This window comes from Notothenia rossii (assembly GCF_949606895.1).
Source record: "Notothenia rossii genome assembly, chromosome: 4".
NCBI classification, from domain to species: Eukaryota; Metazoa; Chordata; class Actinopteri; order Perciformes; family Nototheniidae; genus Notothenia; species Notothenia rossii.
In genome coordinates this window covers 66,717,631-66,740,359 of record NC_136902.1, presented here as the reverse complement: position 1 = coordinate 66,740,359, position 22,729 = coordinate 66,717,631, and the positions used below count along the sequence as shown (strand labels likewise).

General features: G+C 42.7%; 1 protein-coding gene and 1 long non-coding RNA gene across 2 annotated transcripts; both read left to right on the top strand.

The window, feature by feature from the left end:
• The first annotated feature begins 1,887 nt into the window (after window positions 1-1,887).
• On the top strand, window positions 1,888-2,571 carry LOC307038313. The gene is made up of 2 exons (XR_013807958.1): window positions 1,888-2,140; window positions 2,238-2,571. It is a non-coding gene; the product is annotated as an uncharacterized lncRNA (long non-coding RNA).
• A 16,155-nt stretch (window positions 2,572-18,726) lies between these two features.
• Window positions 18,727-20,087, top strand: LOC307038054 (zinc finger BED domain-containing protein 5-like). The gene is made up of 2 exons (XM_079679353.1): window positions 18,727-18,926; window positions 19,165-20,087. Exons 1-2 carry the CDS (start codon window positions 18,756-18,758, stop codon window positions 19,639-19,641), a joined length of 648 nt encoding a protein of 215 aa, XP_079535479.1. The 5' UTR covers window positions 18,727-18,755; the 3' UTR covers window positions 19,642-20,087.
• The last annotated feature ends 2,642 nt before the right edge of the window (window positions 20,088-22,729 follow it).

The following is a 22,729-nucleotide window of genomic DNA, read 5'->3' as shown; positions in this document are numbered from 1 at the left end:
CAAACTGTCTATTTGTTCCATCACCTGTCAGATCTCTCTGCAGCATACACATTCATCTGCAGTGGGCATGCTTTCACAGCATTGACATGTACACCTGAATATTGTACATAACATTAAAAAAAAAAAACTATATCTGCCGGACGTGTGAGGAACAGATGACAAATTAAGATCGACATTTAGTGCAGGTCAAATTAAATAAAACAGAATTTACCATTCAGTATTGCCGACTCGAGTCTCGTCGGCTGCGGAATCCGCTTCTCTTTCACAAGTTTCTGCCTCGTTGTTCGATTGCCGGGCAGGAGGCTCGTACTGATAAGGCAAGATGCCTTGAAGTGAAAGGCTAGCTGGTTCACTCTCTACTTCTGTAACTGAATCCAGATAACCCACCGAATCTGAGCTTGAATGATCGCTCTCGCTGTCGCTGTCTGAAGTTGTCGCGTTGCTTGCCATTTGGACTGATTTGATCAAATGGCAATGTTTGCCACGTGTGACGTCACCGCTCGTTCGGGAGTGATCGGGGGCGTACTCGGCAAACTTCGGAACCAACATCGGTTTTTAACGTATATGTCATTTAATTATGACCAAACTTTAAACAATTTTATTTATTTTTATTCTGGTGATATCTAAACTACATGTTAAAAAACACCTGTGTTAGATGCATTACATGGCCTTTAACTTTACAGCCCTGGTGGTCTAGTGGGTAAGATTCAGAGCTCACTCCCCAGTGACCTCGGTTCAATTCCCGATCAGGGAAGTTTTCCTCTATTGCATTTCTCTGCTAGATTAACATTGTTTGTAAAAAAAAAAAATACAGACCTTAAATAAGCTTTTAACGAAATATTTCCTTTTGGCTTGCAGTTCCTAAGCAAGCAGTGGATGAGGCAGTGGTCAACATGATCATCAAAGACTGTCAGCCACTCAGCTTGGTTGAAAATGAGGGATTCAGGGAGCTCTTGAAGCTCATTATACCCTCGTATGTTCTACCAAGCAGGAAGGTATGTTTAAGAAAGGTTATTATTATGTTTTTGTACTATATAACTATATTTTGGTATAAGAATATTTGTATGGTTATTTTCAGATCATCAAGGATTTGGTGAGCCAGAGGTATGAGAAGGAAAAGGAGAAAACAAAAAAGGACCCCCAGAGCGCCGTTGCTGTTAGTTTAACAGCTGATATGTGGACATCCATGAATATGGAGGCATATCTAGCGGTTACTTGCCACTATGTGGACAAAGAAAGCCATGAACTCCATACATCAGTCTTGGGAGTGCAGCATTTTCCTGAAAAACACACTGCTGAAAACATGGCCACAGTTAAAAAGAGCCTCATGGAGGAGTGGGGCATAGCTGCAAAGGTCAGGTGTCTTGTCACTGATGCAGCAGCAAACATGATTTCATGTGCTCGGATGCTGCAAATACGCCATACCATTTGTATAGCCCATACCATGAATTTAATGGTGAGGAAATCATGTGATCAGGTCGAAACACTTACAGAAATACGCAACAAAACACGACAAATAGTGACGTACTTTCGATCGAGCACTACTGCCAAAGAGAAGCTCACTCAAATACAGCAGCAGGGAACACCGGTCCATAAATTAATCAATGAGGTGCCAACAAGATGGAACAGCACCTACCACATGTTTGAAAGAATGGCTGAGCAGAAGGAGGCAGTCTGGGTGTCACTGGGCTCATTAAAAAGGGACATCACTCCACTGACTACGGAAGACTGTGAAACCATTGAAGAGATGCTCAGGGTGCTTGCTCCTTTTGACCAAGCAACAACTGAACTGTCTGAGGAAAAAAGAGTCTCTGGGTCAAAGGTTATTCCCATGCTGAAAATGGTCCACGTTGAGCTTCACCGTCAAGCGTCAACGGTGAGAAAACAGCTGCTAAACAGCTTGCAGAAAATCTGAGAAAGCGGCTAACAGAATGCATCTCTAGCATGGAATCACTCAGTGTGATGACACTGGCAACACTTTTGGATCCTAGGTTCAAAACAATTGGATTCGTCAGCTCACTGAAGGCAACTGAAGCTGTCAAAAGACTGAAGTTGGAGTGTGCTGACCAAATGAGGAGCCAAGAGCCTGACCCAGCAGAAGAAGGGCCTAGCTCTTCACATGGATCAGAACCCAGTTCAGGTATGAAAACACATTTCTTTCTGTTTATTTGTATATTTCTGTGGCACTTTGTCATGTGATAATATACTTGTGATTATTATTAAAATATTTTTTTTAGGGCACAATCTCTGGGAAACATTTGACATGGAGGTTGAGGAGAACAAGAGGACCTCTAATGCCACAGCTGATTCGATACTAGAAGTCCAACGCTACCTGGCAGAAAGCAACTTACCCAGAAAACAAGACCCATTGCAATATTGGAAGAGCAACAAAAGAGCGTATCCACACCTTCATGAACTTGCACTGAAATGTCTCTGCTCACCATGTTCATCTGTGCCGTGTGAGAGAGTATTTTCTAAGGCGGGGGAACTGGTATCAAAGAGGAGAAATCGCCTTGGAGCAAAGACACTACAAAAGCTGTTGCTCCTCAATAAAAATGCATAAACAAATCACTTCTTTTCTCAAGTATTTTATTTCATATGATTGAACAGTTAAGTTAACAAAATTGTGTACATAAGTCACAAATTGTAACTCTGAATTGTAACTCAAATTTGCTAAATTTTTCATACCAACTCAGTTTAGCATTTACACAAACAAGGAATTTCTTTACCTGCAATGATTTTCTAACAACTGCAGGGGGCACTATTGGGTGACCGGCGCAGTATCAATACAGTGCCGACACAGTTTGTATAGTGTGTCAATACACTCCTTGAGGTATCATTATCCCATCACTACTAAAAAGGATCTGCTGGGCCCATCCTTGGTGAGTTCCTTCTGTCAGGGTTGAGAGAGGCAAGCAGGACCCAAATGCAGATTAACAGAAAATACCTTTATTTCAAGGTTTACAGACAAAACTCTTCCCAGTGAATACAGTCCAACAACAACAAACTCACAAAGACTAACAGAAAACACAGAACCTAAATGCACACAGGACTAATCAAACAAACAAGAGACAGGTGAGGAGGGAGGAGAAAAAACAGGGGCACCAGGTGAACACAATCGGGTAATCAGGGAGGGAAAACAGACAGAAAGCAAAAGGCAAGACAGGAGGTGAACACTTTTCAAAATAAAACAGGAAACCAAAGACAGAAAAAGACAAGACAAAACACAACACAGACAGATCGTGACACACGTAACACATGTCTACACAGACATCCACTCGAAGGCAACCATTTTTCTGAAGAATGTGCTGACATGGGGGTTTAAATTGCCATGCCTCTTTTTGGCTTTCGAGCCCTTCTCAGGATTAAGGCCCAGGAAGCACCTGAAAACAATAAGCCAAGACAACAATTTCAATGTTACATAGATTTATATGTTGCATCATTTATTTTAAGGCACATGCAGCAGTGTGTGTGTGTGTGTGTGTGTGTGTGTGTGTGTGTGTGTGTGTGTGTGTGTGTGTGTGTGTGTGTGTGTGTGTGTGTGTGTGTGTGTGTGTGTGTGTGTGTGTGTGTGTGTGTGTGTGTGTGTGTGTGTGTGTGTGTGTGTGTGTGGAGGTGTGTGTGGTTAAAACACTTTCATGAAGTGAAGGAGGTTTTCCTTCTATAAAACAGCTGTGGGCAGCAGTGAGTGTCACGGACATGAATTCATAGATCAAAGCAGACTGGTGCACACACTCTCCTGTCCTGCCAGGCGACACGCCTGTTCTAAGCCGTGTCCTTCACTCCTCACATCCCAAGCTGCATCCCCAAAAAGTGTATTATGTTGTTACATCGTTTCACATGTTATGTTTCAGTTGTGCCCTGTTTATGTTCAGTGATGCAAACTTGTCACCTTTCGGCAAAATTCGCCGTTTTGAATCCAAAATAGGTCGTTTGTGTGATTCATGTAGATCTGCAATAAAAATATTTTTGGGGTATGGGGGGGTCTGGGACCCGGAGTAATCTGCGGCCGTGAGCTGTTATGTGCCATCATGATACGCATCGTGTTCTTTTTTTATATATTATAATGAAGTACGAGCTGTGTGCTCGAGTCTTCCTGCCTGTCGGCTCTGCTCATGGATGTATAATAAGGCTCTGCTGCTCCGAGATGATGGTCTAGCTTCAGCAGCTACATTACCTACGGGTGCGTTCGTTAATATTAACTGTGCGTCCGGAGTCACTGTGGCACAGACTGGACCGCTGGTGAACAGCTGTTAGAACGGGTCGTTCAGGTGTTCAGAGCAGAGCTCCCTGTCGGAGCGGCAGAGCGTGATGTGAACTGAAAAGTTTTTCTGTGGCAATATTATTTAAGGAATCGTTGAACTAGCTGGCTAGCATACATTGTCACTATCTGCTAACGTTAGCTTTAGCCTTATATATATATATATATATATATATATATATATATATATATATATTTATATATATTGTACTTGAGTAAAAGTAGAAGTACTCAGGTCTTGTACTTGAGTAAAAGTAGAAGCACACAGATCTTGTACGAGAGTAAAAGTAGAAGTACTCAGATATTGTACTTGAGTAAAAGTAGAAGCACCAAGGTCTTGTACTTGAGTAAAAGTAGAAGCACACAGATCTTGTACTAGAGTAAAAGTAGAAGTACTCAGATCTTGTACTTGAGTAAAAGTAGAAGCATTCAGGTCTTGTACTTGAGTAAAAGTAGAAGCACACAGATCTTGTAGAGTAAAAGTAGAAGTACTCAGGTCTTGTACTTGAGTAAAAGTAGAAGTACTCAGATCTTGTACTTGAGTAAAAGTAATAGTACCAGAGTGTAGGAATACTCTGTTAGAGTAAAAGTCCTGTATTCAAAATGTTCCTCAAGTAAAAGTAGAAATGTATTATCATCAAAATATAGTTAAAGTAGGGACAGTAAAAGTAGTCATTGTGCAGATTGGTCCATTTCAGAATAATAGATATGATATGTTTTATAATGATTGATCATGAAAGTGTTCTCAAAGCTGCTAAAGGTGCAGCTAGTTTGAATTACTTTGTATACTAAAGGGTAGCTTGTGGATTTACTCCAGGTGGAACTAAAGTCTGATTTAACACTTGATTATATTTCACATCATTCATCCACATCTGTAAAGTAACTAAAGGTATTAAATACATGTAGGGGAATAAAAGTACACCATGTACCTCTGAACTGTAGTGGAGTAGAAGAACAAAGTAGCAAAACATTGAAATACTTAAATAAAGTACAAGTATCTCAAAATGTAGCCCAAGTATAGTACTTGTTGAGTTTATGAACTTAGTTACTTTACACCATGTGGCTATAAAGATAGAAAGACTAAGCCTTGCACAGAGGCATGAAAATACATTTTCAAAATGCTCAACAGTGCTTCCAAAATTATAAACTGACTGCTACACAATTAAAATAAATGCTTTTATATATGCTGAAATCCTATCTTATTCCTCATTTTAAAGCCGATATTCTGTGGGGTGGGGGAGCCGGGGGCTCGGATCCTTGTCACCTTTTTCATACCTGATGAGTTTGCATCCCTGTATGTTAAAAAGCCTCAGTCACCTTAATTCATGCAATAAAAACATCTCAGGTCAGTAACACTCAAAGCTAAATGTGCAATACCATGTTCAGCTATGTTACTATTTATAATGTTATTGTTGTTACATTAGAAGATGTAATTGGAATGATTTACAGTAGGCTATTTTTTACAATGTGTGTTGGAAGGATTTATTAAATTACTATGAATATTGTCATTGTTGAAGGCTTTTAGAGAAGGATGAACTATAAGCCTGAATTACATAACATTTTATACCTAAAAACATAAAAGCCACAATAAATAAATCACAATTATTCTAGTTATTTTTACCTCCCGTATTGCTTTCAACCCACCAGCTTTTATGGTGTTGTTACGTCACTAACTGTAAGCTTGTCACATACAGTCTATGGTCACTCAGAGTAACCTACTGTTAATTTAGCTGCTGGAGAAGAAAGATCAGGGGGGGAGTGGGGAGAGAGCTGCCGTTTCATTCACACTGTTTAAAAAACGGTAACAACGGACTATTTTTCTTAGCGGATGCATGTCAATTTAAATCAGTACATACAACTATTTTTTAAATCAATAAAAACATTTTCTAAATCCATAAAAGCATTTAAATTAATATTGGGAGTCATGTCGTTACTTTGTTGAGAATGTGGCCATGTAATAAGCGGGATCATTTGCAGCGACTTGTTTCTTATGGGGAAAATAACACCCTTCATGCAGATCAGGATCCCTCCGCTACGCTTTGGGATCCTGATCTGCCGACGAGGCTCCATTAAAATATAAATATTTTTAGTGAATTACTGAGTTTAGGCACTGAAGTATTATTTGAATTATTTGAAGGATTAAAATAACGTGTTATGGCAGGAAAGTTCAATCTGGTATATTCATTTTAATGTCACCTTATATAGAATGTGTGTTAAACTTGTGATTTCTGCATTGAGTGACTTCTGCCTAGCAGATACCAAGAAGAGGCCCCTAGGGTCTCTCTGTTAATTATCAATAGTCCTTGCAATCAACAGGGGAATTCCCGGATACATTTTCAGATATAAGGCAGTTAAAGTCTTGTAGAATTAATGTTTATCTCCTACACATCCTGCAGGCCTTGAGACTTGGGTCCCCCAGCAGTAAACAAGATAAACGTCCTTTTGAGCTTATCAATAAAATGTATTCATTCCTAGTAAGCTGACTTTGGGGTGAAGGGAAGTTCAGGGAAGCCATTAAGCCACAAGAACAATTAACTTATGTTGGTTGACTGATGCGGGGACTGTCATGGGACGATGGCGTTTGGATATTTACAAATATGGCTTTCATAGAGAAAAACAGGTGACTGTTGTGTGATAAGATACATGATACGATGTTTGTGTGTTGAAGATGTTTAGGGGGAATGAGTATGTGTCCTGTCAAAGAGTCCTCTGTCATGACTCCGAATCATTGATTGGGGGATCTGCCTGAGGGCAGAGGGACAGAAACACACACACACACACACACACACGCGCACAGAAGCAACATGGAATCAACAACTGCGGACTTACTACCTGGGATCCCGCCCAGAAGGGAAACCGACCAATGGAACACTGCCAACTCACTGTCTAGGTCGCTCAGAAGTGAACTCTATGTATAAATGTTGTGATCATTTTGAAGATCGGCGCTCTTGTTTTTGACTTGCCGTTCCTGAGACGTGTCTCACACGGTGGTAGAACCTGAGCCCGGAGTACTCTGCAGAGTGCTTCGTGATTAGGTGAAGTATTTGTATGTTTCCACCATTAAAGCAGATTATTGTTTAACCCTTATCCTGGCTGCTTTGAATTTTTCCTTCTTTTGAGAACCCGCTCAAATAGGAACGGCGCGAAGCAGAGATTCTGCCCCAACAAATGGTGTTTCCCCGACGTGATGACGTCATGACGTGGTGACGTCATGAGTAGGGTTTTTGAGAGGAAAATCAGCAGCCAGCGGACGAATGGTCCGGAGAAGAGGCCTAGAACAATCTCTGACAACTAAAACGAGGATCCTACAATTGAAAGGTGAGCAGACGAGCCTGTTTCTATCTAGCTGGAGTCGGCTGGAGAGCCAACAGGAGACAAGGTGCTGGAGTCGGCCGGTACGCCGACAGGACTCGGGGAGCTGGTGTCGGCTGAACAGCCAACAGGAGACGAGGAGCTGGAGTCGGCCGGTATGCCAGTCCTGGAGCCGAAACTGGAGTCGGGACCATGGGTACTGGGGCCGGTACTGAAGCCAGAACCATGGCTGCTGGGGCCAGAACCATGGCTGCTGGGGCCGGAACTGGGGCCGGAACCATGGCTGTGTGGGCCGGTTCCGTAGCCGGAACCATGGCTGCTGGGCACGGAACCGGAACACGGGACCATGGCTGTGTGGGATAGTACTGAAGCACGAAACCATGGCTGTGTGGGCCGGTACTGGAGCATGGAGCCATGGCTGCTGGGGCCTGTACTGGGGCTGGAACCATGGCTCTTGGGGCTCGGGCTGCTAGCTTGGCCTTACGACTCCTTCTCTTAGCAGCTGCCTGAAGGCTCCGTGGACCTCCATGAGCCAGACGAGTTCCAGAATACGAGTCCTGGACAGGAACACGAACTGGGGCAGAAGCATGGGTTGACTTCAGACGGAACCCACCGAGGCGTATGGTGCCAGGTTGGGAATTGGGAGACAGGGAGCTAGCATGCCCTGGGCTAGCAGGCCGGGAATCAAACACCGGGAGGATCTTTGAAATCCAGCCAGGTAAGAACTTCACCAACCCGGGTTTCTCGATAGCCATCTGGCGCGCCTCTGACAACACAGCCTCTCGCTGCTGAACTCCGGGTGCTCTCTTCCATCAATCCGAGCAGTTAGCCAAAAAAAAGGAAAAATTCAATAATTCCAGCTCGAACGGATCTGCTGGGCCCATTTCTTGGTTGGTGCTTTCTGATACGCAGAGTGAAGCAGGTAGGACCCAAACGCAGATAACACTTGATAATACCTTTATTGCAAGGGCTCTTATATAATACATAACTTGGACAAACAAAACACTCTACGGTGAACTAGGTCACAAACAAAAGAAGCACCAACACTGAACACAGGAAGAGACAAGACTAAATACAGGAAGGGGTAATAACAAGACGAAAAACAGCCGGGCAGGGGAGGAGAAACACAAGGGCCACAGGTGAACACAATCAGATAACTAGACACACCAGAGAAACTAATGACAAGAGGAAAAACACAGGAAAAAGGACCAGACAATAACCCAGAGGAAAACATGAGATGGAAAACAGCAAAAACACCCAAACCTACAAAACTACAACCGTGACATGAACTTAGGAGTGTGACAACATGTAGAAGCGATGATATTCTCAGGATGAGATGGAGAGCTCTCTGGCAGGAACTGGCGAGACAGGGCGTCAGGTTTGATGTTCTTAGAACCAGGTCTGTATGAAAGAGAAAAATCAAAGCGCGTGAAAAACAGAGCCCACCTGGCTTGACGAGAGTTCAGCCGCTTAGCTGAACGGATGTACTCCAATTTTCTGTGGTCAGTCCAGACCACAAAAGGCTGCTCTGCTCCCTCCAACCAGTGTCTCCATTCTTCCAGGGCAAGTTTCACTGCCAACAGTTCTCGATTTCCAATGTCATAATTTCTTTCTGCTGGGGACAGCTTCTGATCCTCGGCCGACCGTTGAGAAAGAACTGCCCCAACTCCAGTGTCCGACGCATCTACCTCTACAGTAAACTGCCGAGTAAGATCTGGAAAAATGAAAATAGGAGCAGAGGTCAAGCGTGATTTTAACACAAAGGACCACCGGAAGGGAATGTTCTGAGAGGTGAGAGCTGTGAGAGGGGCTGCTACCAAACTGTAGTTTCGAATGAACCTCCGGGAGAAGTTGGCAAAACCCAGAAAGCGTTGGAGCACCTTGCGTGTTGAAGGGTGTGGCCAGTCAGTCACCGCCTTGGTCTTGTCAGGGTCCATCTTGATGTTTCCGGTGGAGACCACAAATCCCAGACTTCTGTGGTGTTGAACACACACTTCTCGGCCTTGACAAAGAGGTGGTTCCCCAAGAGCCTCTGGAAGACTAGGTGAACATGGACCACATGCTCCTGTGTTGACTTGGAAAAAATCAAAATGTCATCCAGGTATACAAAAACACAGATATTGAGTAGATCCCGCAGAACATCATTCACCAACCCCTGGAAGACTGCAGGTACATTGGTGAGTCCAAAAGGCATGACTAAATACTCATAATGTCCACTAGGAGTATTAAATCCCATCTTCCACTCGTCCCTCTCCCTGATTCTCACCAAATGGTACGCGTTACATAGGCCCAGCTTTGTAAAAATAGTAGCGCCTTGTAACAGTTCAAATGCAGAGGAAACAAGTGGAAGGGGGTACCTGTTCTTGACAGTGATGTTATTGAGTCCTCTGTAGTCAATGCATGGGTGCAGAGTCTTATCCTTCTTACCCACGAAGAAAAAACCTGCACCAGCAGGAGATGATGAAGGCCGGATAAGTCCTGCATCCAAAGAGTCATTGATATACTTCTCCATTGACTTAGTTTCAGGAGCCGATAAAGAAAAAAGTAAACCTCTAAGAGGAGAAGTACCAAGTAACAGGTCAATAGGACAGTCATTAGTACGATGAGGCGGGAGTGAGGTGGCCCAAACCTTGTTAAAGGCCTCTTTAAGGTCCCAGTAATCCTTGGGAACACAGGAAATGTCTTGACACTCAGAGGTGATCGGCTGACTGGAATCAATTGAGGAACTAGATCTTAAGCAGACAGCATGACAATGAGCACTCCACTCTCTAATAGTCCCTGAAGCCCAATCTATATGAGGATTATGCCTCCTTAACCAAGAAAACCCCAAAATGACAGGCTGATGTGGTGCATGGATAAGGTGAAAAGAGAGTGTTTCGCTGTGATTACCCGACATACTCATTTGAACAGGAGTTGAACGGTGTGTCACTCTGCGGAGAAGACGACCATCTAAAGCTGTAGCATTGATGGGCCTCTCAAAAAACTCCCTACCAAGTCCCATCTGGAACAGACTGGCATCAGCACCAGAGTCAATAAGGGCTGCCACAGTGTGCATTTTCCCCGAGCAGTTCAGCTGAGCATGGATTAGGGGTCGAGAGGGCATTTCTAAATTCATAATTCGGCTCACCAGCGCCCTCTGGATGACTGGTGAGCCCTGCCTTTTACAGGACAAGAGGAGGCAAAATGACCCTCCTGGTCACAGTAAAGACAGCAGTTGTCCCGCAGGCGGCGCTGCCGTTCTGCCTCGGAGAGCCGGGTCCGCCCCAGCTGCATTGGTTCAGAAGAGTTAGAAAATCCTCCTCTCACCTGTTCAGTAGCATGCGCTGACTGGAGAGGCGGAGCCTGAGGGGCGATTGAGAAAACCCTCTCTCTCCTCTGCTCCCGAAGACGGCAGTCAGTGCAGATAGAGAGAGCAACCAGCTCATCTAAATCAGCAGGAAGGTCCCGAGCTGCCACTTCGTCTTTAAGGCGATCCGACAGACCGTTGTAGAAGGCATCGAGAAGTGAAGAAGCATTCCAGTTACTCTCGGCGGCTATGGTACGAAACTCAATGGAGTAATCGGACACAGATCTCTCGCCTTGCGCCAGGTTAAACGGTCCCCGAGCGACCTCTCTTCCGGGTGTTGCGTGATCAAAGACTTTACGCAGTTCATCTGAGAATGAGTTTACAGACGAGCAGGCAAAGGATTGTCTCTCCCATTCGGCGGTACCCCAGTCTTTAGCTTTGCCCGTGAGAAGAGAGACAATATACGCCACCCGAGATCTTTCTGTTGGGAAGGCAGAAGGCTGAAGCTCGAAGGCGAGGGAACATTGGACCAGGAATGGTCTGCATGAACCTGGGGCTCCAGAGTAGCGTTCCGGAGGAGGACGGCGTGTATCCGACGCCGGAAGATTCTGGATTCGATCAGCGGAAGCTGGAGTTAGAACCGGACTTTGGACCGTAAGAGGAAGGTTCTGAAGATGATCATGGAGATTCACAAAGGTCCGTTCGTGACGAGCGGCCATCTCCTGCATAGCTTCAGCCATGAAGGTAAGCTGCTGCTCGTGGCGTTGTAACATGACATCTTGCGTCGGCGGTTCTGTCGCTGAGTCGGCTGGGTTCATGTTGGCCAGATTGTACTGTCACGATCACAGGTACAGATCAGAACCCAATAGCACGACTCAGATACAACCAGTGTTTTGGAATGTTCAGTTTATTCAGGTCAGGGATAGGCAGGGTCAAAACCAGGAAATCCGTCAGACAGGCAACCAAAACCAGACAGGGAGCAGGCAGGAACTCAAGATCCGAATACAGGCAGGCAGGGGTCAAAAACCGGGCATGACAAAAATCTAGACTAGAGAATAACACTCACTGGAGAGCTTGGTTGAAACGACAAGACAATCTGGCAAAGGACAAGTGATAGTGAGGTGGTATAAATACTGTGGGGTGATGAGGGAATGAGTAACAGGTGAGGGGAAGGGCTGGGAAGATCAGGTGAGGGAAGTGAGCTGATTACAAGGGCCTGGAGCAAGGCGGGATCTGAAATGACAGGAGAGTTAAGATGAGCCAAACCAAACAAACAATAATAGAGGTGTCTAACTTGCGACACAATTAGTCTCCTTTTTTAAATCTTCTCTCCTGGACGCGAAAATAACAAACACAGTTAACACAGGTCACAGAACCCTTACCCACAATTTAAAGTATTTCAGACAGACTATCTCCTCTTTGCTCTTCTCTCTGTGTGGAGCAGCAAGTTCAGCTGTCAGAACAAAATGAAAAACAAACAATGGCATAAAATGTTATTAATATGTCGTAATACATCTATTTATTTTCCTCTCAGAGTGTACCAGAATGGGTTTATATGTTAGTATTTCACAAAATCTCCTCATCCCCCCAGACCCCCTGCTGGGGTTAGGTTTTCAGCACGTGTGCCTTTTTATGTTATACAGTTCAGCTTTGATTCCATCATCTTTTTAAACCTTATTTAAAAGCATTCTTTTGTTCTGTGAAGGGATATACAGATGTAGCGATTCATTTCAGACAGTTTGAAACGCGAGGGCCGTGATTGGTACGTGATCTGCCCTCGCTCAAGGGAAAACCTCCAGCTTGACTTGAGACCGCCCCCGTGATAGATAAATGTAATTATAATGAAGCCAGCTGCAATGGATCATTGATCCACCAGGGGGTGCAGTGGGGTTCCACAATGGAGCTCATGTGAAATAAAGTGAGATACAGTATGCTGGATGTACAGCGGAACTTTGTTAAGATCCATATGTCACGGATATCATACTACTGTGCTAAATAAGAGACATGTAATCATTTACAAAACATCAACATGTTGTTATTTAACAAAATAATTTTGTTATTCGAAAAAAACGAACGGGAGGAAATGCAGCCCGGCTCTCGATTTTTAATCCTAATTTAATCATCATCTTCACCACGATCATTTATGTTTATGTTCGCCGAATTGACATGAAATCACTGACACATATGAATATACTGTATTCAACTTCATTAAAACGTTATTAACGTGCCTAAACTCAGTAATTCACCAAAAATATGTATATTTTAATGGAGCTTCGTCGGTCGATCAGGATCCCAAAGTGTAGCGGAGGGATCCTCATCTGGATGAAGGGTGTTATTTTCCCCATAAGGAACAAGTCGCTGCAAATTATCCCGCTTATTACATGGCCACATTCTCAACAAAGTAACGACATGACTCCCAATATTAATTGAAATGCTTTTATGGATTTAGAAAATGTTTTTATTGATTTAAAAAATAGTTGTATGTATTGATTTAAATTGACATGCATCCGCTAAGAAAAATAGTCCGTTGTTACAGTTTTTTAAACAGTCTGAATGAAACGGCAGCTCTCAGCTGTGTATTTACACAACAAATGGCCCATCAACCACAGCTCTCTCCCCCCCTCCCCCCCTCCCCCCCTGATCTTTCTTCTCCAGCAGCTAAATTAACAGTAGGTTACTCTGAGTGACCATAGACTGTATGTGACAAGCTTACAGTTAGTGACGTAACAACACCATAAAAGCTGGTGGGTTGAAAGCAATACGGGAGGTAAAAATAACTACAATAATTGTGACTTATTTATTGTGGCTTTTATGTTTTTAGGTATAAAATGTTATGTAATTCAGGCTTATAGTTCACCCTTCTCTAAAAGCCTTCAACAATGACAATATTCATTGTAATTTAATAAATCCTTCCAACACACATTGTAAAAAATAGCCTACTGTAAGTTAAGAAATCATTTCAATATGTACATCTTCTGATGTAACAACAATAACATTATAAATAGTAACATAGCTGAACATGGTATTGCACATTTAGCTTTGAGTGTTACTGACCTGAGGTTTTTTTTATTACATGAATTAAGGTGACTGAGGCTTTTTAACATACAGGGATGCAAACTCATCAGGTATGAAAAAGGTGACAAGGATCCGAGCCCCGGGCTCCCCCACCCCACGGAATGACAGAGGATTTTAGCAGTCAGAACAACTAAAGCAGCAGTGTTAATAATAACAGAAACGCCAAAGAGTCACATCTAATAGAAATATATAAAAGCATTTATTTTAAATTGTGTAGCAGTCAGTTTATAATTTTGGCAGCACTGTTGAGCATTTTGAAAATGTATTTTCGTGACTCTGTGCAAGGCTTAAGTCTTTTTATCTTTATAGCCACATGGTGTAAAGTAACTAAGTTCATAAACTCAACAAGTACCTACTTGGGCACAATTTTGAGATACTTGTACTTTATTTAAGTATTTCAATGTTTTGCTACTTTGTTCTTCTACTCCACTACAGTTCAGAGGTACATGCTGTACTTTTACTCCACTACATGTATTTAATACCTTTAGTTACTTCACAGATCTGGATTAATTAAGTGAAATATAATCAAATGTTAATTCAGACTTTAGTTCCACCTGGAGTAAATCCACAAGCTACCCTTTAGTATACAAAGTCATTCAAACTAGCTGCACCTTTAGCAGCTTTGAGAACACTTTCATGATCAATCATTATAAAACATATCATATCTATTATTCTGAAATGGACCAATCTGCACAATGACTACTTTTACTGTAACAGAGTATTCCTACACTCTGGTACTTCTACTTTTACTGTCGCTACTTTCACTATATTTTGATGAGAATACTTTTATACTTTTACTTGAGGAACATTTTGAATGCAGGACTTTTACTGTAACAGAGTATTCCTACACTCTGGGACTATTACTTTTACTCAAGTACAAGATCTGAGTACTTCTACTTTTACTCAAGTACAAGACCTGAGTACTTCCACTTTTACTCTAGTACAAGATCTGTGTGCTTCTACTTTTACTCAAGTACAAGACCTGAGTGCTTCTACTTTTACTCAAGTACAAGATTTGAGTACTTCTACTTTTACTCAAGTACAAGACCTGAGTACTTCTACTTTTACTCTAGTACAAGATCTGTGTGCTTCTACTTTTACTCAAGTACAAGACCTGAGTGCTTCTACTTTTACTCAAGTACAAGATTTGAGTACTTCTACTTTTACTCTAGTACCAGATCTGTGTGCTTCTACTTTTACTCAAGTACAAGATCTGAGTACTTCTACTTTTACTCAAGTACAAGACCTGAGTACTTCTATTTTTACTCAAGTACAAGATCTGAGTACTTCTACTTTTACTCAAGTACAATATATATATACTTATACCACCTCTGTTTATAGCCTATGAAAAAAAACTATTAGAAATAGAAGGCTAAAGCTAACGTTAGCAGATAGTGACAATGTATGCTAGCTAGCTAGCTCAACGATTCCTTAAATCAGGGGTGGGGAACCTTTTTCCTCTCGAGGGCCATTTCAATTTTTTCAACATCCTCCGAGGGCCGTACAAATTATTGACCTCTGCTTAAAAAAACTAAAATCACAGCCCATTCATTTGGCCTTTCTTTCATGCTGTGCAAAGAAAAAGCAACCTCTTAATTCAGATATCTCACCATGACTCGCGCATGCATGCACGTGCAGTGTGGCATGACCACCACAACAGAAAGATATGGACACAAGATGTGTGCAAATGTATTTAGTTTCATATCCATGTGGACATGATTTAAGTGGGGGGTTACCTCACACCCTCCAGGGGGGTCCGGGGGGCATGCTCCCCGGGAAGATTTGTTTTTAAATATTGAAATTAAAATAAGGTGACCAGATTTTCAAAATTAAAACCGGGGACATTTTGAGTTTTGCGGTCAATATATCATTAACATATCCAATTTTCTTCACTGTTAAAGAGAAAACAGGGACAATTCTGGTTCAATGTAATTCGAACATTTTAACTGTTGGATACAAACAGACGGACGATAGCCCATATATGAGATTTCAAAACTATTTTATTTTGAAGATCTTCATCAGAGTGTCCTGATTTTCTCTGATTGACTAGATGGGGTCTCCTGCTATCAACCTGAAGTGAAATAAGTATTTAATTGACTTCGAATGACTCTTTGGTTATGGACAGTTTCCAATAAATAATAATCAAAATATAGATGGACAATAGATCTAATTTGAGATTTTAAACAGCATACATTTTAAATTGTGCTTCAGAAAGTAATGTTATTTTAGGAGTGTTGTGAGATGATGTCAACATCAATTGAAATTAGTTAATTGAAATTAGTCACCCAGTGGAAATGTCAGATATCTTCATAACTGTATACTTACATTTTACATTCACTCAGTTCACACAGTTATAATGTGGTAGTTATACGTAGTTTGTTTTAAATTATTATTGATCAAATTATATAGTACATATTTCTTGATTTAAGCTCCAGTATATATGAATATGTTTGGTGTGTTTTTTAGGTATATTTGTTATTGACCGAGTAAACGCTTTTATTTTGAAGACAGTTTTTACAGGCCTCTACCTTAATGCATAGGATATTCGCGCACCGCAATACAACGTGCGGGCTGGCTTGACAGTTTTTTCCGAACTGGGGGCTGGCTTGACCACAGTCTGTTTACCCAGTGTTTCCTGACATAAAACGTTTTATTTCACCTTGCTATATGCTTTTAACGTATATTAAAAAACGGGGACATTTCCGGGGACAGTTTCAACCGGGGACATGCCAATACAAACGTGGACTGTCCCCGGAAAACGGGGACGTCTGGTCACCCTAAGTTAAAAGCATCAATCTGGTGCACTTTGAGAGCAACATGAAGAGATCTATGGATACATCTCTCAACACCCATATGAAACAGAACTGGAAGCAGATTTTCTTTTTCTTTATGGATATTTTACAAATCACTCCCCTTTCAAACTGTATTCTTCTTTATTAATAACAACCTTGTTTTACTGTCATACAGTATTTTATACCTGTTTACTTTATTGTCTTATTTTTTTAGAACTATAATGATCATATTGATAATAATAATAATACATTACATTTATAAAGCGCTTTTCCTGGTGCTCAAAGCGCTTACAAGCAAGTAAAACAAAAATAACAACAGATAAATAAGGATAAAATAAATAAAGATGATGATAAAGATGTGCCTTTACCTCACTGGTTGTAGAAAAAGCTTCTTATATTCGTTAGCATAGCTAGCTAACCAGATGCTAATAACAACAAAGTTATTGACTGTATGATCAGTATGACAGATGAACAGATCGCCCACTGGGCTTTCAACTAAAGACACAGCCACGCAAAAACTGCGGCATGTGTACGGCTCCTTATGGGTACTGCAATTTCTCAAGTGCCGGAGCGGCGTTCTGGCTTTCTGGTGCTCTCTGTCAAAACTGCACCCCTGTCAGACACGTTAGGCTCGTGTTGTGTTCAAGGACCCTCATCTTGGCCAGGAAAAACAGACACTCGCTTTTTTTATTTGTTTGCGGTCTATATTTCTTCAATTTTTTTCTTTTTCTGCGTGTGTTTATAAATTACCTCGAGGGCCGTACCAAATGGTCTCGCGGGCCGTATACGGCCCGGAGGCCGGAGGTTCCCCACCCCTGCCTTAAATAATATTGCCACAGAAAAACTTTTCAGTTCACATCACGCTCTGCCGCACCGACAGGGAGCTCTGCTCTGAACACCTGAACGGCCCGTTCTAACAGCTGTTCACCAGCGGTCCAGTCTGTGCCACAGTGACTCCGGACGCACAGTTAATATTAACGAACGCACCCGTAGGTAATGTAGCTGCTGAAGCTAGAGTCTAGACTCTAGACCACTGGTTCTCAACGGGGGCGGTACCGCCCCCCAGGGGGCGTTCAGAGAACGTCGGGGGGCGCTGGAAGCAATATTTTTGAAAGGGGGGCGTTGAGGTGTTCTTGGGGGGCGTTCACGAATAATGTCTTTTTGTCATGAAAAACGCTGGCCACCCACAGCGTCTTTTCCTGTACAAAAAGCAGCTGTCAGCATCTTTTGTTGCTATAGGAAACCACAACTCTGCTTGCGATTGGTCAGCTGTCAGCAGTGTTATTACGGGTACGTTCGTAAATGCACGAACGGTCAGTCCGCTCGGACAACCCGTCTGTTCCGCCAGAGCACCCAGCTGTGAGCGCTCAGAGCGCAGCGCTCTGGACTGTGGAACGGGGACGCTCGGAGCGCTCTGAGCGCATTTACGAACGTACCCTACAAAAAGCAGCCGGGAGCGGACCGGAAGTCGTTGTAATTTTGGGATCGCGACTGTTAATAATCTGTGTCACTTTGTTAAATTTTGATATGTTTTGATATGACAAATTCCACTAACAGATTCGAACTAAGTGGTCAGTTTATGAAAATAATACCCGTTTCTATGTCTGCTACGACATGGAAGAGCTGGCTAGCCAGGCTGCTCCACACAGAGCTGTTTGTTCAAAATTACAACAACTTCCGGTCCGCTCCCGGCACGATGTCTTGTCATGTCACCAGCTAGCCCTCTAGCGTTATCGTGACACTACTTGTGGCCAAATCTAAAAGTCCACCTCTCCACAAGTCTCTCAATGTTGCAGTAAAGGCAATAAACAAAATAAAAGCCCACGCCCTGAATAACAGATTGTTCCGACAGCTGTGTCAGGAAAATGATGAGACCTTTGAGCGTCTTCTTCTCCACACTGATGTCCGCTGGCTCTCAAAAGGAAACTGCCTTGCTCGTTTTTGTGAGCTGTTTGACAGCATCGTGGAGTTCCTGGAGGAGGTGGATGCATCTCTCGGGGAACAGGTGTCATCCAGCCGCTGCGACATCATGTACCTCACAGACTTCTTTGGCAAAATGAATGAAGTAACGCTGAAGCTCCAAGGAAAAGGAGTTACTCTGATCCAGAGCAAGGCGGTCATCCACAGTCTCACCTCCAGGCTGGATCTATACCGGAGCATAGGCAGGAGGCAGTTTGCTCATTTCCCGCTGTTGACCAAGGTGATCTAGCCTAGGCTACTAAATAATGATAATAATAAATAATACATGTAATAAATGTAGGCTACTCTATGCAACACTATATTTGTGTTCCTGGTTAGTATAAATAACTTATGTTCTGAATGTATTATGAGAATAAAGAAACATCAATTAGTAAACTAATTAGCAATAAAATAACCAGTTTAAAATCAGATGGTAACATTCTGCACCGATAACAATTTCCTGGTTATACTCATTGCAGGTGTCTGAGGCTCTTACCGATGAGCGCCTTCTCATTTACACAGACCACCTGAGGATGGTGAATGCCGATTTGAAGATCCACTTCAGAGATCTTTTGGACCTCGATGTTCCCACCTGGGTGGTGCAGCCCTTTCAGGCGGACGTGGCGGAATGCGAGCCAGCAATACAGGAGCATCTCATCGACATCCAGAGTGACGATGAGGCCCAGGCTATTTTCCGCACCTCTGGCTGGGGCAACTTGTGGGTCAAATACTCTCAGCGTTACCCGGCTCTCTGGGAGAAAGCGAGGCTGCTTCTTCTGGCTTTCCCAACCACATACCTCGTGGAGCAGGGATTCAGCCAGGTCCTCCACATGCAGTCCAAGTACCGCAATCGCTTGAACTTGACGGCCTCAGGTGCACTGCGACTGAAACTAAATTCTCTGCAACCCGCAGTGAAGAAACTGGCGGAGAACCACCAAGCGCAGGGCTCACACTAACCTTCCCCCCCCCCGCAATTCGGCGAAATGCTCACACCTTTCCGACCTGTTAGTTCTGTAGGCCTAATGTACAGTTTTGTAGCCTACTGTTTGTTCTGCACTGGACATGTGTGAAATTGCTGCTGTTCCGTAGCAGTCTGTTTGTATTCTCTGCTCTTGTCTGAGTTTGTTTAACACTCATAAATATCATTTTAATTCACATTCACATGGCTTTTCTGCTCTCTGGTAAACTAATGATAATGATATTCCAACTGCCCAGTTAAATCAAATCTATTATTTGGCATTCAGTGACATTCTTTTTAAATGATATAACACAGAATTTTAGTCAACATTAATATTCAGGGAAGAAAATAAGTCTACTTATTTTGATGGGGGGCGGTAAGAGACCTGGATAATGGACAGGGGGGCGCTGGCCCAAAAAAGGTTGAGAACCCCTGCTCTAGACCATCATCTCGGAGCAGCAGAGCCTTATTATACATCCATGAGCAGAGCCGACAGGCAGGAAGACTCGAGCACACAGCTCGTACTTCATTATAATATATAAAAAAAGAACACCATGCGTGTCATGATGGCACATAACAGCTCACGGCCGCAGATTACTCCGGGTCCCAGCCCCCCCCCATACCCACAAATATTTGTATTGCAGATCTACATGAATCACACAAACGGCGAATTTCGCCGAAAGGTGACAAGTTTGCATCACTGAACATAGACAGAGCACAACTGAAACATAACATCTGAGATGTAACAACATAATACACTTTTCGGGGATGCTTGGGATGTGAGTGAGGGACACGGCTTAGAACGGGCGTGTCGCCTGGCAGGACAGGAGAGTGTGTGCACCAGTCTGCCTTGATCTATGAATTCATGTCCGTGACACTCACTGCTGCCCACAGCTGTTTTATAGAAGGACATTCCTTCACTTCATGAAAGTGTTTTAACCACACACACTACACACAAATGACGGGTGTTATTTTTCCCATAAGGAACAAGTCGCTGCAAATTATCCCGCTTATTACACGGCCACATTCTCAACAAAGTAACGACATGACTCCCAATATTAATTGAAATGCTTTTATGGATTTAGAAAATGTTTTTATTGATTTAAAAAATAGTTGTATGTATTGATTTAAAAAATAGTTGTATGTATTGATTTAAATTGACATGCATCCGCTCAGAAAAATAGTCCGTTGTTACAGTTTTTTAAACAGTCTGAATGAAACGGCAGCTCTCAGCTGTGTATTTACACAACTAATGGCCCATCAACCACCGCTCTCTGCCCCCCTCCCCCCTTGATCTTTCTTCTCCAGCAGCTAAATTAACGGTAGGTTACTCTGAGTGACAAGCTTACAGTTAGACACAACACTGTAATTGCAAGTGACCCTCAGTTAGTTGACTTTTATGTTCAACTGCTAAATTCGTTACTGATAAAAAAGGGCTTCTACTGTACCTAATTACCTTAACACTAGAACCGCCAGAGGTTTTTGTATAGGCCTACCTAAACCCGTCAAATCCCGCTATTAGAATGCAATGTTTAACAACATAGGGTGCTACATAACACACTTTCAGGAAAAGTCACGGACTGGGAGATTTTAATATTTTATTGAAAAAAAGTTACATTGCACACACACAACACACATCACACAAATTGACCCGATTGGCGGTTCTAGTGTTAAATAAACTCACTAATTAATGAAACCAGTTCAATACGCATTATTCTTATTCTTATCATTCTTTATGAGCGCAGAAATAGTCTTAAAATCAGATCTGTTTTTTAAATGAAATCTGACGGCAGGCAGTTAGCTCTGATCACATATGATAAATGCGCCGCACCTAATCGCTGGCCATTCAGCCACAGACACTGTTCGAAATGGGGGGGAGCTAGGGGGAGCTTGGCTCCCCCGAGGAGGGAGGGAGCTCCCCTGAAGGCCGACTTTGAGATAAATAGGGGCAGCCCAAAACAATCGTGCATATTTGTGTCACACAGATTAGAAATGTTGAGTTTCTGTAAATAACAGTTCTTGAAATAAATAATAGTTATTGTTCATTACAGTTTCTGAATATTTGTTTTATATTTGTGAATGTCTGGGTGTTGCCATCTGTACTTGGCGGCGCTGCATTCTTACTTACGTTGCTATGGTTATGACGGTGATGCCGGCGCGGTATTTGAAATGTTCATATTGATATTTTTTTAACTCTGGCTGTGTAATAAAAAAATATGGCAAAACGAAAACAGCCAACTGCACAGCTTTTGGATTCACAAGCAGAGAAGCGAAGGAGTCTAAAAATGACAACGTGAACGGAAAACAACTTTTAGTTGGCCGGCTGTAAGCGGCGTTAGGGTCGAGCTTGACAGCTCCACACCGAGGGAGAGGCCTGCCGATGCGGAGCCTGAAGAGGCTTCAACAACGGCCACATCCGCCGGCATAGTGACACCGTCTGTATTAGTAGAAGAGTGTTTTTATAGAAATTGATCGCATCCGCGCTGCTGCGCCAGTCAACAGAGCGTGCGTGTGACATATTTAGTAGCAGGATGTGCTCTGAAAAATAGGGCTCCCCGAAAGCAAATGGGTAATTCGAAAACTGTATACAAATCAAACTGTAGACGGTGTGAAAGCACCTATTGTTTTAAATAATGGTCGGAATGTGACCTGTGAGCCTTCTGAATTACCGTGGGACAGCACATTCTAAACTAAAATGTTCAATCAATAAAGTAACATCTTATTTTATCTTAATAATATCTTCATATTAATAATAATAATAAATCATACAGTATGCGTCCGAAAGGGAGCAGGAGGAAGCAATCACAAAAATATACTGCATATTAAAGCAAACGATTGTAAAGGTTAAAGCAGTGCATGACATTAAGGATTTTGGGAGATGGCCCTGTGGGCCATCTAAGCTCATTTACAGATGGCCCTGAGCCCAATAGAGATTGCCCTGAAAAATGCGTGCGGACGAAATGCCACGAAGGGTTTGGGGGGCCTCCCCCTAGAGCATTTAGATTTTTGCAGGTCTTAGCTGTCTGGTGCATTCTCTAGACTGAATTATAAGATGAACCAGCACAATATTATATTGTACAATTTCA

Bases quoted from the DNA above. Each gene is read 5' to 3' on its own strand.
- LOC307038054 (XM_079679353.1), top strand. From the start codon at position 18,756: ATGTACCTCACAGACTTCTTTGGCAAAATGAATGAAGTAACGCTGAAG. The intron at 18,927-19,164 runs GTGATCTAGCCT...TACTCATTGCAG, and splicing joins ATTTCCCGCTGTTGACCAAG to GTGTCTGAGGCTCTTACCGA.